General features: G+C 53.6%; 6 protein-coding genes across 6 annotated transcripts, besides 2 other annotated features; 4 read left to right on the top strand and 2 right to left on the bottom strand.

The window, feature by feature from the left end:
- Window positions 1–11: part of a microsatellite that runs on past the window's edge.
- Window positions 1–20: part of a microsatellite that runs on past the window's edge.
- A 388-nt stretch (window positions 21–408) lies between these two features.
- ACLA_010760 (serine hydrolase domain-containing protein) lies at window positions 409–1,843 on the bottom strand (the record flags this gene model as incomplete). The annotated part of the gene is made up of 4 exons (XM_001274075.1): window positions 409–815; window positions 868–1,159; window positions 1,215–1,351; window positions 1,453–1,843. 4 exons carry the CDS (start codon window positions 1,841–1,843, stop codon window positions 409–411), a joined length of 1,227 nt encoding a protein of 408 aa, XP_001274076.1.
- A 1,025-nt stretch (window positions 1,844–2,868) lies between these two features.
- Window positions 2,869–4,530, top strand: ACLA_010750 (flavin-containing monooxygenase; the record flags this gene model as incomplete). Its single annotated transcript, XM_001274074.1, has 1 exon — window positions 2,869–4,530. The coding sequence occupies one exon, from the start codon at window positions 2,869–2,871 to the stop codon at window positions 4,528–4,530; it is 1,662 nt and encodes a 553-aa protein (XP_001274075.1).
- A 329-nt stretch (window positions 4,531–4,859) lies between these two features.
- Window positions 4,860–5,511, bottom strand: ACLA_010740 (uncharacterized protein; the record flags this gene model as incomplete). Its single annotated transcript, XM_001274073.1, has 2 exons — window positions 4,860–5,354; window positions 5,452–5,511. The coding sequence occupies 2 exons, from the start codon at window positions 5,509–5,511 to the stop codon at window positions 4,860–4,862; spliced, it is 555 nt and encodes a 184-aa protein (XP_001274074.1).
- Window positions 5,512–6,300: 789 nt separating this feature from the next.
- ACLA_010730 (SDR family oxidoreductase) lies at window positions 6,301–7,538 on the top strand (the record flags this gene model as incomplete). The annotated part of the gene is made up of 6 exons (XM_001274072.1): window positions 6,301–6,355; window positions 6,411–6,669; window positions 6,735–6,898; window positions 6,947–7,146; window positions 7,210–7,360; window positions 7,414–7,538. 6 exons carry the CDS (start codon window positions 6,301–6,303, stop codon window positions 7,536–7,538), a joined length of 954 nt encoding a protein of 317 aa, XP_001274073.1.
- Window positions 7,539–8,172: 634 nt separating this feature from the next.
- On the top strand, window positions 8,173–10,212 carry ACLA_010720 (uncharacterized protein; the record flags this gene model as incomplete). Its single annotated transcript, XM_001274071.1, has 1 exon — window positions 8,173–10,212. One exon carries the CDS (start codon window positions 8,173–8,175, stop codon window positions 10,210–10,212), a length of 2,040 nt encoding a protein of 679 aa, XP_001274072.1.
- A 607-nt stretch (window positions 10,213–10,819) lies between these two features.
- ACLA_010710 (uncharacterized protein) lies at window positions 10,820–12,010 on the top strand (the record flags this gene model as incomplete). The annotated part of the gene is made up of 2 exons (XM_001274070.1): window positions 10,820–11,059; window positions 11,114–12,010. The coding sequence occupies 2 exons, from the start codon at window positions 10,820–10,822 to the stop codon at window positions 12,008–12,010; spliced, it is 1,137 nt and encodes a 378-aa protein (XP_001274071.1).
- Window positions 12,011–12,467: the final 457 nt, after the last annotated feature.

Below are 12,467 nucleotides of genomic sequence, written 5' to 3'. Positions count from 1 at the left end.
TCTCTCTCTCTTTCTTTCTCCCCCCATGCCTGACAACTTGACAAGTGACAAACCTGGGATTTTGAAGCTGCGGGCCAAGACAATGCGGGGTCTGGAGAGATCCACGGGACTCAACTGGACTGAATGGAACTCTGGACGAACTTCACTAGTCCGATCTGAGAGTTGGTTCGGCTGATGGTTGGAGGATGGAGGGAATGTGGCTTTGGCGCTATCCAGTAGTTCCCAGTTCGTCGTCTCTGGTTGGGAATGTCGCCCCCATGGGGGAAAGACTTCAGGTCATTATTAATAATAATAATTCGAGCTACTATTAATATGAATCGGATTCGGATTCGGATAGTAATGACCCGGGAATGCATCGACTAGTCTACGTAGTACTTCATAGAGAGAATTTTGATGGAATCGATCGATCTACACCAACCCATCATACACTATCGACTCGACCTCCCCCCAAAGACCCAGACTCTGGGCGTCACCAAACGGCGTGATCTGAGTACAGATTATCCCGGCGACTCCTTGCTCCCGGTCACACCACCACCACAGGTTGGGGAGGCCAGCCCAGTGCGCCGTCCCCAGGGATCGGCCGGTGGCTCCTCCGGAGAGCATGAACGACAACCCCCAGCCCTGAGCGGTCGATGAGGGATACAAATGCGGAATCGCGTTGGTCCACGCGGGTTTGGCCGCTGGGAAGCCTTGTGCTGCGAATTCCGGAAACTGGGGGATCTGGTTGCGAAACATCTCGTCGACGGTCGCCTGTTGCAGGATCCGGATCCCTGTGCTGGGCGCGGTGCCGTCGTTCAGTAGCGTTGCCAGGATTTCTAGGTGGATCGTCAGAATATCGATGTGCGAGATCCAAGGGATCTTCCTTACGGCAGTAATCCTGCGGGTTGGCAAAGCAGCCTGCCCCTCCGCTGTTGAAGCAGGATTTGATCTCCTCGGGGGACTGCGCAATCAAAGGCGGCCGGAACAGGTGGTCTCTGGCCGCGAATTGGCCATCAGGCGCTCGTTGGTTCATATAGACCAGGTTGGCCTTCATCGACGGCGACGGAAACATCGAGATGTTGCTCAGCCCCAAGGGCTGAAAGATGTTGCGGTGGAAATAGTCGTTCAACGACATCCCGGTGACTCGCTCGACCATGACCCCGGCCCAGTCAAGACTCAGCTGAATACAATCGGTCAGTCTTTGCACGGGTTGACTTCGGGGGAAGCGCACATACCCCATATTCCCATCCCTCCCCGGGATGGTGGACGAGCGGCTGCAGCATATCGTGGATGTTTCCCGAGAGCTCATTGAAGCCAACCGGCCTGCTATAGTCCCTCAATCTCTCGTTGAAGAACGCGTAGCCAAATCCAGCTGAAGCGTCCGAGTCAGTATTGCTGACACCACGCCCTGATAACCCATGACGATGACGATGGCCATGAACACAAGACACGAACACGAACACGGATACTCACCTGTATGAGTCAACAACATCCTCAGCGTAATCCCCCGGCGCTTCTCCACCAAAGTCCCATCGCTCTGCAATACCTTCACGGCCGCCAGTTCCGGACACAGCCTCTCAACAAGCCCCGAATCATCCAGGCTCAGCAGCCCCCGCTCCACCAGCTGCATACACGCGATCCCGGTGATCATCTTCGTGCACGACGCGATCCAGAAGACACTCTCCAAGTCCATGGGCTCCGCAGAGCCATGGCCGCGCTTCCCGCTGGCGTGCGCGAAATACTCCTGGCCGTCTCTGCCGACCACCACCACCACCGCGCCGGGAAGGCCTTTATCCTGGTCTGCGCATGCGGCGTCCACTTTGTCCCGCAGAGCTGCGATGGTTTCGGTCGATAAGGAAGGCATCGTTGGATTTGGCTTTGGTTTTGTCAAGATATGATGGAGAGTTTGTTCTTGTTGTGCAAGGCGCTTCAGTAGTGACTTGTCACGGATATATATATCGCATCGCATGCATCTACCCCTCATCGACCTGCTTGGTGTGACCAGCTCGGGCGCCTATTCGGGCCCACGGGTTGACAAGGATGGATACGAATTTTGCGTGAATGTCTCAAGCCGTCTTGCTTCTACACGGAGCGGATGTCTACCTCGAGAGTCGATCCACCCAGGATTCTCCGACGGAATACTATCGGCTCTAGTGAGTCTCGCCCTGGTGAGCTGGAACCGCATGCAGGGAGAGTCACAACTGACCGGCCACCAGTCTTTCTCCCAGCGTTAGACTCCTCCCAGGGGATTCTCTTCCTGCACTACCAATAGCGTGGGCAGCTTCAACCGCTGTGGCTCTCGCATGCTTCCAGGCCAAGCAGGACAGGGATCTCATCCCGGCGTTAACCGATGAGCATTTGAATCAGGTAGTCAGGATGTCTTAGAAGTCCAAGGACTACCTAAGAAGGATCCGCGGGGCCGAAGGCGAGATGGTCTATACAGCCCAGCCTAGGAACGATGATATAAGGGCGTCTGGGGAAGATTGAGTCGTTTTATTGTTTTGAATGTCGGCTCTCTCAATGCTGACTTGACCTTGTAGCCTCAAGAACAATCCAAGGGTTTCATAGCTGTGTCAATATTCTAGATAGTATAACCGGCTGTCTTCCCTCCATGATGTGTTAGAGAATAGGCCCAGCTAGGAGATCCCGGACCAATGGAGGTACCGCTCATGGCGCGTTCCTGTGGCCTTCTCGTGCATGAACCTGCAGGAAGGAAGCTTGACCAATTTTACAGACGAAGGAGGGGTAAACTGATCACTTTAAAGAAGGATATACACCCCTACGTGGTTGTTCTCAATGGAAGTTACAAGCGTCAAAGAAAAAGAAAAACAAAGTACAAGAAAAAAAAAACAAACTAAACCACTTGCCAACCCTCCTTGCGAAGATAGCATGAGAACCGAACTCGGCGGAAATGCCTCTCACCAGGACACAACAGGAGCCTACGCTAGCGCCCTGCACGTCGACGTGCTGATCGTCGGAGCCGGGTTCGGAGGCATCTACTGCCTGTACGAGATGCGCAAACTCGGCCTTCAGGCCGTCATATATGAGGCCGGCAGTGATATCGGCGGCGCGTGGCGCTGGAACTGCTACCCCGGCGCTGGGGTGGACTCGGAGGTCCCGGAATACCAGTTCTCCATCCCCGAGACGTGGAAGGACTGGACCTGGTCGACGAACTATCCCCGGTGCGACGAGCTGCGGAGCTACTTTTCCCATGTGGACCGGGTGCTCCGCGTGAAGAAGGACTGTGCTTTCAACACCGTGGTGGTCGGAGCGCGGTTTGACACCCACGAGGGCCGCTGGCGGATCCGCACGGCTGATGGGAGGACAGCGTCCGCGAAATACTTCATCATCGCCGCGGGGTTTTCCGCAAAACGCTATGTCCCGGACTGGCCGGGGATCGAGACGTTTCGAGGAGCCATCTACCACTCATCCTGCTGGCCGGAGAAGCCCGTGGATGTGCGGGGGAAGCGCTGCGCCGTCATTGGAACGGGGGCCTCGGGCACTCAGGTCACCCAGGCTTGGGGTCCCGTGGCCGGCTCGCTGAAGGTGTTCCAGCGGACGCCGAACCTGGCGCTCCCCATGCGCAGGCGATGCCTGAGCGTCCGAGAGCAGGAGCAGGCGAAGACACTGTATCCGGCGCTGTTCTCTCTGCGCGAGAAGACGTTCGGCGGGTTCCTCTATACGCTCTCGGAGAAGAGCATCTGCGAAGACAGCCCGGCGGAGCGGGACGCGTTTCTGGACAAGTTGTGGACAGACGGCGGCTTCCGGTTCTGGGTTGGGAATTACCGCGACCACCTCCTCGACCCGGACGCCAACCGCATCGTCTACGATTTCTGGCGCACCAAGGTCCGCCAGCGCATCTGCGATGCCAAACTCCAGGAGTTGCTGGCGCCTGTCGAGCCACCACACTACTGGGGCGTCAAGCTGCCCAGCCTGGAGGAGACCTACTTCGAGCAGTTCAACCGGCCGAACGTGGAACTCGTAAGTATCAAGGATAACCCCATCGCGAGCTTTACGGCCAGCGGCATCAGGCTCCAAGACGGCACCGTCCACGAACTCGACGTCATCTGCATCGCGACGGGATTCGAAGCCAGCACCGGCAGCATGACAAACATGGGGCTGACAAGCATCAACGGAACCGCCCTCGAGGATGAGTGGAGAGACGGTGCGTACACGTACCTCGGGATGACCGTCAGCGGGTATCCCAACATGTTCCACCTGTATGGGCCGCAGGGGCCGACGCACCTCAGCAATGGCCCCACGGCGGTTGAGATCCAGGGCCGCTGGATTGCGGATGCGATCAAGCAGATCGAGCGTCAGGGTATCAAGTACGTTGATCCCATGCCGGAGGCTGCGAGGACGTGGAAGAAGCGGATTGACGAGCTCTCCGACAAGACCCTGTTCCCCACGACCAAGTCCATGTATATGGGCGGGACGAAGCCGGGAGCAGTGTTTGAACAGGGGAGCTATGCTGGCGGAGTGCCGCAGTATCTGAAGGACATTCGACCTGTCCTGCCTGGCTTTGAAGGGTTCACTGTTGTTAGAAATTGAAGGGGTTGTGGGTGGCCTTGTCGATACAATTATCGTCGTACCTTAGGTTCTGACCATGCTGATATTAGCTCCTAAATACAAAACGCTTCCATTCATCCGAAAGAGAACCAGACACCGTACCTAAATTTCCCAGCCAATATACATATCACAGTCCGTAAAATATTGATAAAACAACAGCTCAAAAGAGAGGAAAGGTAAGGGGGAAAAAAAAATCACAAGAGCGAGTTAGGGCTTGGAACAAGATTGACAGACAACAATTTTGATCGTCAAGTAAGCGGTATGAAAAGCAAGAAAAGAAATCACGCTGCGGATCCTTCAATCCGATCCATTTACTTCCTATCACCCCAGAGTCCCACAATGCCCATGGAAAGCGCAATGCCCGAGAACACGGCTCTGGCACGCTGCAGCCGCCGCTCCCGAGCCAGCTCCTCGCGGACACTCTCACCATTAACCGACTCTTCAGTCTCGACGACAACGAGATCCTCGTCCTTCTTGGCGGCTTTGCCCGCGAGCGCCATGCACCCCGTGTCCTGCAACACACTGCAAGCCCACGCCTTGAGGCCCTGTTGTCTGTGGAACCAAAAGTCCATACCGTATGATCCAACGACCGACGCGACGCACATCCAGACCAGGTAGGGGTGTTTGCGGTGTCTCGGCGAGATAGAGTATGCGAAAAGGAGACAGCCGTTAGCAAGGTTGGCTAGCCGTAGACCATGTTTGCGGTTCAGGCGTTTCACTTCGTTGAGGGCACGAGAGGCGTTGGCGGAGGTGGGAAGAAGGCTCAAGGCGGGGATTGTAACTGCAGATGCGGAGTAGGATAGGCCCTGTGATAAAAAGCATTAGCCATTTGGTTGAGTCGAGGAAGAGAGCACTAACAGATGGTATGCCGTGTGTTGGAGGGGAGTTGGATCAGATACATACCGTGAGAATGCCCAGGGAAACAGTTCCCACGAATTTGGTGACCGTGATGGGGCACGCCATGATGCTCAGATGGTATGCTATCAACTGAGTGACAAGTCTCAAGATACCACTCAAATTCGAAGTTGACGCGGTCGATGCGGTGAAATCACATCCATGGAAGTTGATGCTTCCAACAGTGGCAGATCAAGTGACGTCGTAAGCTGAGACAGTTGGCCAATGACAGGCCGCCAATTAGCGGACCAGCACTTTCTCGGTGCCTCAGGCAGCACACAGCGCTGGCAGCCTTGAGAGTGCGAAAAGTCTGTGATGCGGGCAACGTTGAAGAATAGGCAGATAGACACAGAGGCAGGCAAAGCTGGAAGGCCCTCTTCTTTCTCATCTCTGTCTCTATCGCTCGGTAGCATAGTCGTAGTCAGCTCGAAAGTCGATCATCTTGAGCTGACACGTGACTTATCTACCAGTATGTGCTAGCAGGACAGACAAGCAACGACTTAATCGTACTCTGCATCCTCGCAATTGCTACTTCAAAGCTCTACAGATCTGAAACTGTCTTTCTGATCTGTCACAGTCTGTTGGTCTGCACACCTAGTGCTGACTGCAAAGTTGAGATAAACATAAATTCACCATGCAAATCCGAGGCACGGAGTTACCGCTAAGATGAGCCGCGGCATCTTTCTGTGGAGAAACAACTTACTTGTCCTACAGTCTGAGCAACATCAATCACATCGATTATCGTCAATCAGGGGTTCAGCAATTAGGAGAGTAGCTTGTACTTGAAGCATCATCATCGATCTCGTATCTCGTTGCTGTAACATCTTCATCTCCCAACAATCGAATCCACCTTACAAAATGCCCGTACCCAGGGAAGACTACATTAGTGACTCCTGGAAGGAGGGCATATTCAGTAAGCCTTCTACGTCGTTCTAGTCATCAAGGCCATCGCCGCTAATACTATTCAGCAAACAAGGTTGTCTTCTGTACAGGTGGCGCGGGAAACATCTGCAGCGCCCAAGTGCGTGCCCTCGTTCATCTAGGCGCGGATGCATGCATTGTCGGCCGCAACGTCGAGAAGACAGAGACAGTAGCCAAGGACATTGCCACCGCGCGTCCCGGCGCGAAGGTCATCGGCATCGGTGCCGTCGATGTCCGCAAGTACGATGATCTGAAGGATGCGGTCGATCGCTGCGTTAAGGAGCTCGGCGCGATCGACTATGTCATGTAGGGCTTCCGCTTTATGTCAATGAAGCTGGTTTTCTCATGCTAATGCCCATACTATATTGAAGCGCCGGCGCGGCTGGTAACTTCCTCGCCTCTATCCAGCAGCTATCCGTGAATGCGTTCAAGTCGGTCATTGATATTGATGTGCTGGGGTCCTACAATACCCTGAAAGCGACGCTACCTTATCTCATTGAATCAGCGAAGAAGCACAGAGTAGATTCGGAGACCCGTATGTATCTCATCTGTATCTGTGAACTCGTCTAATTGGTTCATTTAGTGCGTCCCTCCCCGCTAGGCACTGGTGGTCGTATCATCTTCGTGAGTGCCACAATCCACTACAGAGCGATACCTTTCCAAGCGCACGTCGCCGTAGCCAAGGCCGGAATTGATGCTCTGTCGCACACGGTGTCGATTGAGTATGGTCCGCTCGGCGTCACCTCAAATATCATCGCCCCGGGGCCAATCTCTTCCACAGAGGTATTGGATGCCCCCCCGCCCCCCCTTTCCGAAGCCACGTAAAGCAATACTTACTGTTACTAGGGCCTCGATCGTCTTCTTCCCTCGGATGCCATGCAATCCTACATCAAGTCCCAGCCTCTAGGCCGATTCGGCTCCGTCCGCGATATCGCTGACGCTACTGTCTATCTGTTCTCGAACACGGGTAGCTACGTCAGTGGACAGATCCTAGTGGGTGCGTTTACATCCTCTACTGCATATTCAACATGCCATGCTAACATTACATAGTCGACGGAGCAAGCTGGCGCATGTCCGCCGGCGGCGCGGCGCAGGGCCAACTCCAGTATCCGGATTTCCTCCTGTCCGGCGAAACAGTCCAGAAAGTCAAGGGGCAGAAGAAGTCCAAGCTCTAATCCTCTACCTTGCTATTTTCTCCTAAGATATATTCCATCTCTGTTATGTTCAGTTAGACTTGCATCAATTCACTTAAGTTTGCTGGCTCCTGCAAAGAATCACGTAAGCATCGATCTGGGACGATGCGCGAAAGCCGCCGTCGTGGACAAAGGCCTTGTTCATGCATGCGTCGGAGGTTTCCTGCGCCTCTGAGCATTGAGGAAAATGGGACAGCCTGTCTCTTGGACCAATCAGGCACGGCCAGCATCAAACGATGCCTGAGACAATCCCCTTGTGTTTGTTGTACTTGTAACTTGTTGTCTCACGGTTGAACTGGACAATGTCATCACCAGACAAAGAACCGGTGCTGGGAACAGAGAGATTCTCTCCTTTCCACTTTCTTTGCCCTTTGTCCGTGAGGCTTGGTTTATCATGCCCATACCGCGTGTTCCAAGGATGTCGCACTCGGTAGCTTCTTTAGGTGAGTGAGACACTGCACATCAAGGAATGTATAGAAGCATATAAATCCCCATGGACGTTCTTGACCGCAACTTCGGCACTTCTTTTTTGCACTTCTCATATATAGAAACCCGACCCTCTATTGCTATACTACCTGGCATTTGAATACCCCCGTTTATACTAAAAGTGCCGCAGATGACGACTACACCAACAACACCGACACCACCAACACCCACACTCACCATCGATCCGCTAGACCAACAGGCCGACTACGCATACTTCCTGCACCAGGTAAGACAACTCAAGTACGACCCGAATACGACTCCCTCACAGAAAGCTGAGCTCCTCCACCGCGCGATAGCCCAGCAAATCAGATCCTTCACCCGGATCGAGAGGGACCATGTGGACCGGTACCGCCGGCTCAGCGATGAGAGCAAAGACCTGCAGGTCGCCTACGAAAAGCTGAACAACAAGCTGAGCCGCGAGCTTCGCAAGGTCAAGGCCCAGGATGCAGAGCTGCGGGATACGAAGGCGACGCTGCAGCTGCTGGAGAAGGACTGCAAGGCCAAGGAAGAGTACATCTACTCGGCGGAGCAGGCGAATGCCGTGCTCAGAGAGAAGAACAAGGAGCAGAGGAACTCCATCCGGACGTGGAAGCAGCAGCTAGAGGCGGTGAAAAGTGAGCTGGCGGTGCGGGATAAGAACGTCGATGATCTGCAGCAACTCTTGAAACGGAAGGGCGCGCTGGTCGACAAGTATCAACAGGAGATCCAACAGTATCGGGCCCAACGCCAGGAATGGGAGCGACAGGTGGACCGGGCTTCCCAGCGTCTGGAAGACAAGAGCGAGAAGATGACGACCTGGCTGAACGGTGTTAGCGGAGGCAGACGCCACGATCGCATATCACTGAGCGCCGACACATCCAGTTCCAAAGGGTCGAGCTCTGACCTGTCTGATTTGGGAAGTTCTCGCATGTCGAAGTCTACGACAAATCCTACTTCGAACGGCTCGGACGAGAATTTGGATGGAACGTTTCACACCACGGGATCGGAGATAGACAGTAGGTTGGATTACATGGGCTCGGCGCAGCAAACTGTGAAGCCTGGAGATGCAATGGATTGTTCCAGTGACTCGAGGGGCAGGAAAAGACCCGGATCAACACGAGGTACGACGCTCGACGACGAAATCAAGAGTTTATCTGACGGTTTATCAGCACTCCAGCTCGATACGGATCTGTCCCTGATGGAATGGGAGCCCATAAACAGGGAAGAAGCATACTCACCAATAAGCGAGTATGATCTGGATTTTCATCAGAGGCCCCGGAAGAGACGACGCAGTAAAAGGGAGAACGAGCCATGCCCACAAGACGACGCTGAAGACAGCGATCATCCAGGACAGACAACCGAAGACTTTCGGTACTGTGGAGGCTCTCTTCCCCAAGAAGAGAAAGAGATGCTTATCGTTAGTGATAATAAAGATGTCGCAGATGAGACCCCTGGTTCTCCGTATGAGCCGCCCGAAGTGATATCCTCAGAGCATTCGACTGCCTCGCATGGGACTCAACCCGTGGATGACTTGCATGAGCCGACAATTGTGGGATCAGGAAAGAGCTCACAGGTGTCGATCCAGCAAGAACCAAGGCCTCTACTTGCGAATGGAAGGATAGGATACTACAAAGACCCTGTGTGGCTTCCAAAGTCATTCCCCCCCTCACAGCCGCTGCCGCTGAGCTCCGACCCGATGAAACCAAGACTTATCAGCAGGATCAAACCCGTGCTCAGGATCAGAGTGGATCCTCATCTATCCGAGCTCGATGAGAGTCAGAGTCTCATGGATGGTGATTCCCAATACGACAACACATCGCCCTTGGCGGCGACTTCTCCAATCGGAAGTGAGGCTGAAACTTCTGATTCAGCGCCATCTGAGACTGACATCAATAGCACCGAAGCGAAGGGCGAAGGTGAATTTCAGATGGGCATGAGGCCTTCTCTGGCCTTGGGAGGCAAGTGGTGGCTATCCCTCTTGATGGGGGTGGTGCTGTTGGTGACCACTGTGTTTCAAAGGCCGACATCAAGCCCAAAAGATCCACGTGAGTCGTGGAATAAGATCAATGCGATGGTCCAGGATCCATTTACCAAGTTGCAGAAGAACCCAGAAGCTCGACCATCATGCGTACGGGCTTTGAAGTATGAAGCTTTCCACTTTTTTGATAAGGACTTCTTGTCGTTTGGCTGACCAGGCACCATTTTGAGTATCTATTCTTTTTTTTTTCTTTTTTTTTCAGTTCGGGGAGTTACTTTTTATATAAACGGAATGACTATCCAGGATCCCTGGTGGACTCCATGGTTCGAAATCAAACCAAGTCGAAGTCGCTATGCTGCCATCAGCCCTATGAGTAGACAGAGAGACAAAAATAAATAGACTGTTTGTATCAACTATCCAGTTAGTCTAGAGTCTAGACCCCCCAGTTTTAAGGCATCCACACCATGTGACTGGGAGCTCCACTGTGCGTGCTGTCTGACGTAAGCCTTTTACCCATATAGGACTAGCTCAGTCACACGCTGCGTCACCCACGCCACCGCCAGCGAACCACAGCCGCCGAACGGGTTTTATGAGTACACAGTATATCTGATGCTCCTCCGATCGCCCCCCCCCCCAGTTTCACTTCGTCTCCGTTCTTTACAATAATAGTGTGGCTAACAATAGAAAGTGCCAAAAAGTGATCAACTCCTTCAGGCTGATCCATTCCGTCTCAACTGTATCAAATATCAATCACTCCACTTATAACTTCTCTTCATTCGGGGTTTATCCCATGTATACCTTTTGAATCATTGCGGCGACAATGAACCTACGCTCGCTGCTGCTTGGGAGCGCCATCGCTCTCGGCGCCAATGCTTTGTTAGTCGTCCCTGAGAGCGAGGGAGTGACCGTCACTCCGCAGGGCGAACTTATCAGCATCCTGCCTCTGGAAGCCTCGGCCGCTCAGCAACAGCTGGTTGAGCTCACCTGCAAGGAATGTCCGTTCCGTGAAGTCCGTGAGGATGGAGAAGTCAGCTGGACTGACGGCTTCGAAACGTCTCTGGTGAGTGTAACTACAGAAGTCGTTGGGCTTGTTGTTCACAACTGACAATAACAGGCTTTGAACTTCGCGATGGATGCCGGCGCTTTGCTGGTCAACGGTCATCAGATTTTCCCTCCCCCTCCTCAAACCGTTATCAGTGCCGTTCAACGCCGGATTCCCGATGGACAGGAGTCTGATCCCATCTCCTTGGGATACGCGGTGGAATTCATGCCTTTGGGAGTACCAGATGACGCACCCATGGAGTTGTCCGCCCTTCGGTTCACAATTCTCGACTTGGACGGCCATCCAGTGCCGCTCGACACTGTCGCCATCACGATGATCAATGACCTCAGGGGCAACATCTACATGGCGAAGACCGAAATTGAAGATACGACCCCCAACCGTGGCTCATGGAAGCAGTGCCGTGGAAAGCCTAAGTGCTTGCGGAAACTGTTGGTCGAACGTATTCGGGCTTTGTTTACCGCTGCGAAGGCGCGTGTCCTTGGAATGAAGTCCAAACTGCCTGGCTGTGGTGGGAAACGCCCCCACTCTGCCATGCCGCACCCTCATCATCACCCTGAGGGTGATTTTGATGACGCTTTTGTACCTGGGCATTATCCCAGCACGGAGGATGAAGAACACTTCGGAATGGCCGGCCGTCCTCACCACCACCATCCGCACCACATGCACCATAGCGGCTGGGAGCGGACCGTTTCCCGTATCATCCGCTACGTCGTCGTTCCGGCGGTGCTTGGTGTTCTCGCAGGTTTGACTGCTAGTGCTCTAGGTATGCTAATTGGCCAGGCTGTGGTGTTCCTCTGGCAGCGCTACCGCCGTACTCCCGTCAGGGAGAATGAAGAAGCCGGAACTGTGTTGGAGAAGGAGGGCTTGATGACAGAATCCTCGGAGAGTCATCCTCCCGCCTATAGCGATGAGGATTCTCGCGAGCAGGCCTCCGACATGAAACACTGAACTTGCATTGGAACGAATCCTACCAACATGGTGGTCAGCGAGACAGGCCACTGCAATGAGCGGACCAACCGTGAGGAGCTTTTGGTTTTGGATTTTTGGTGGACGACTCTATCACATTACCTTTCTTCAATACTGCGATGCAGTTTCTACACTTGCACACTCTCCTTGGCTCTCTTGTTTCCATAGTCTAGTTCTTACCTCTTTCGTCGCGGCTTGATGTACTTCTTGAGCAGTCTACTTGCTTCTAGGTCCGTAGGCTTCTCCGTTGCTAGTCAGCTACATTTCTATTAGGTAGATTCAATTGAAGGTAGTTTATCGTGTCTATTGACCCCTGCGCCCCTAGTGATGCCACCTAATCCCTTTATTATTCACGTGTATTTCATGCTACCACTGTGTTGTTACTGACTGCTGGAGCGCCCGCCATCCCGGATATCACGTGATGCGTACCGCGGATGCC

The sequence above is a fragment of the Aspergillus clavatus genome, genomic scaffold (assembly GCF_000002715.2).
Source record: "Aspergillus clavatus NRRL 1 1099423829795 genomic scaffold, whole genome shotgun sequence".
In the NCBI taxonomy this organism is placed as follows: Eukaryota; Fungi; Ascomycota; class Eurotiomycetes; order Eurotiales; family Aspergillaceae; genus Aspergillus; species Aspergillus clavatus.
This window is presented reverse-complemented; position numbering and strand designations above follow the sequence as displayed.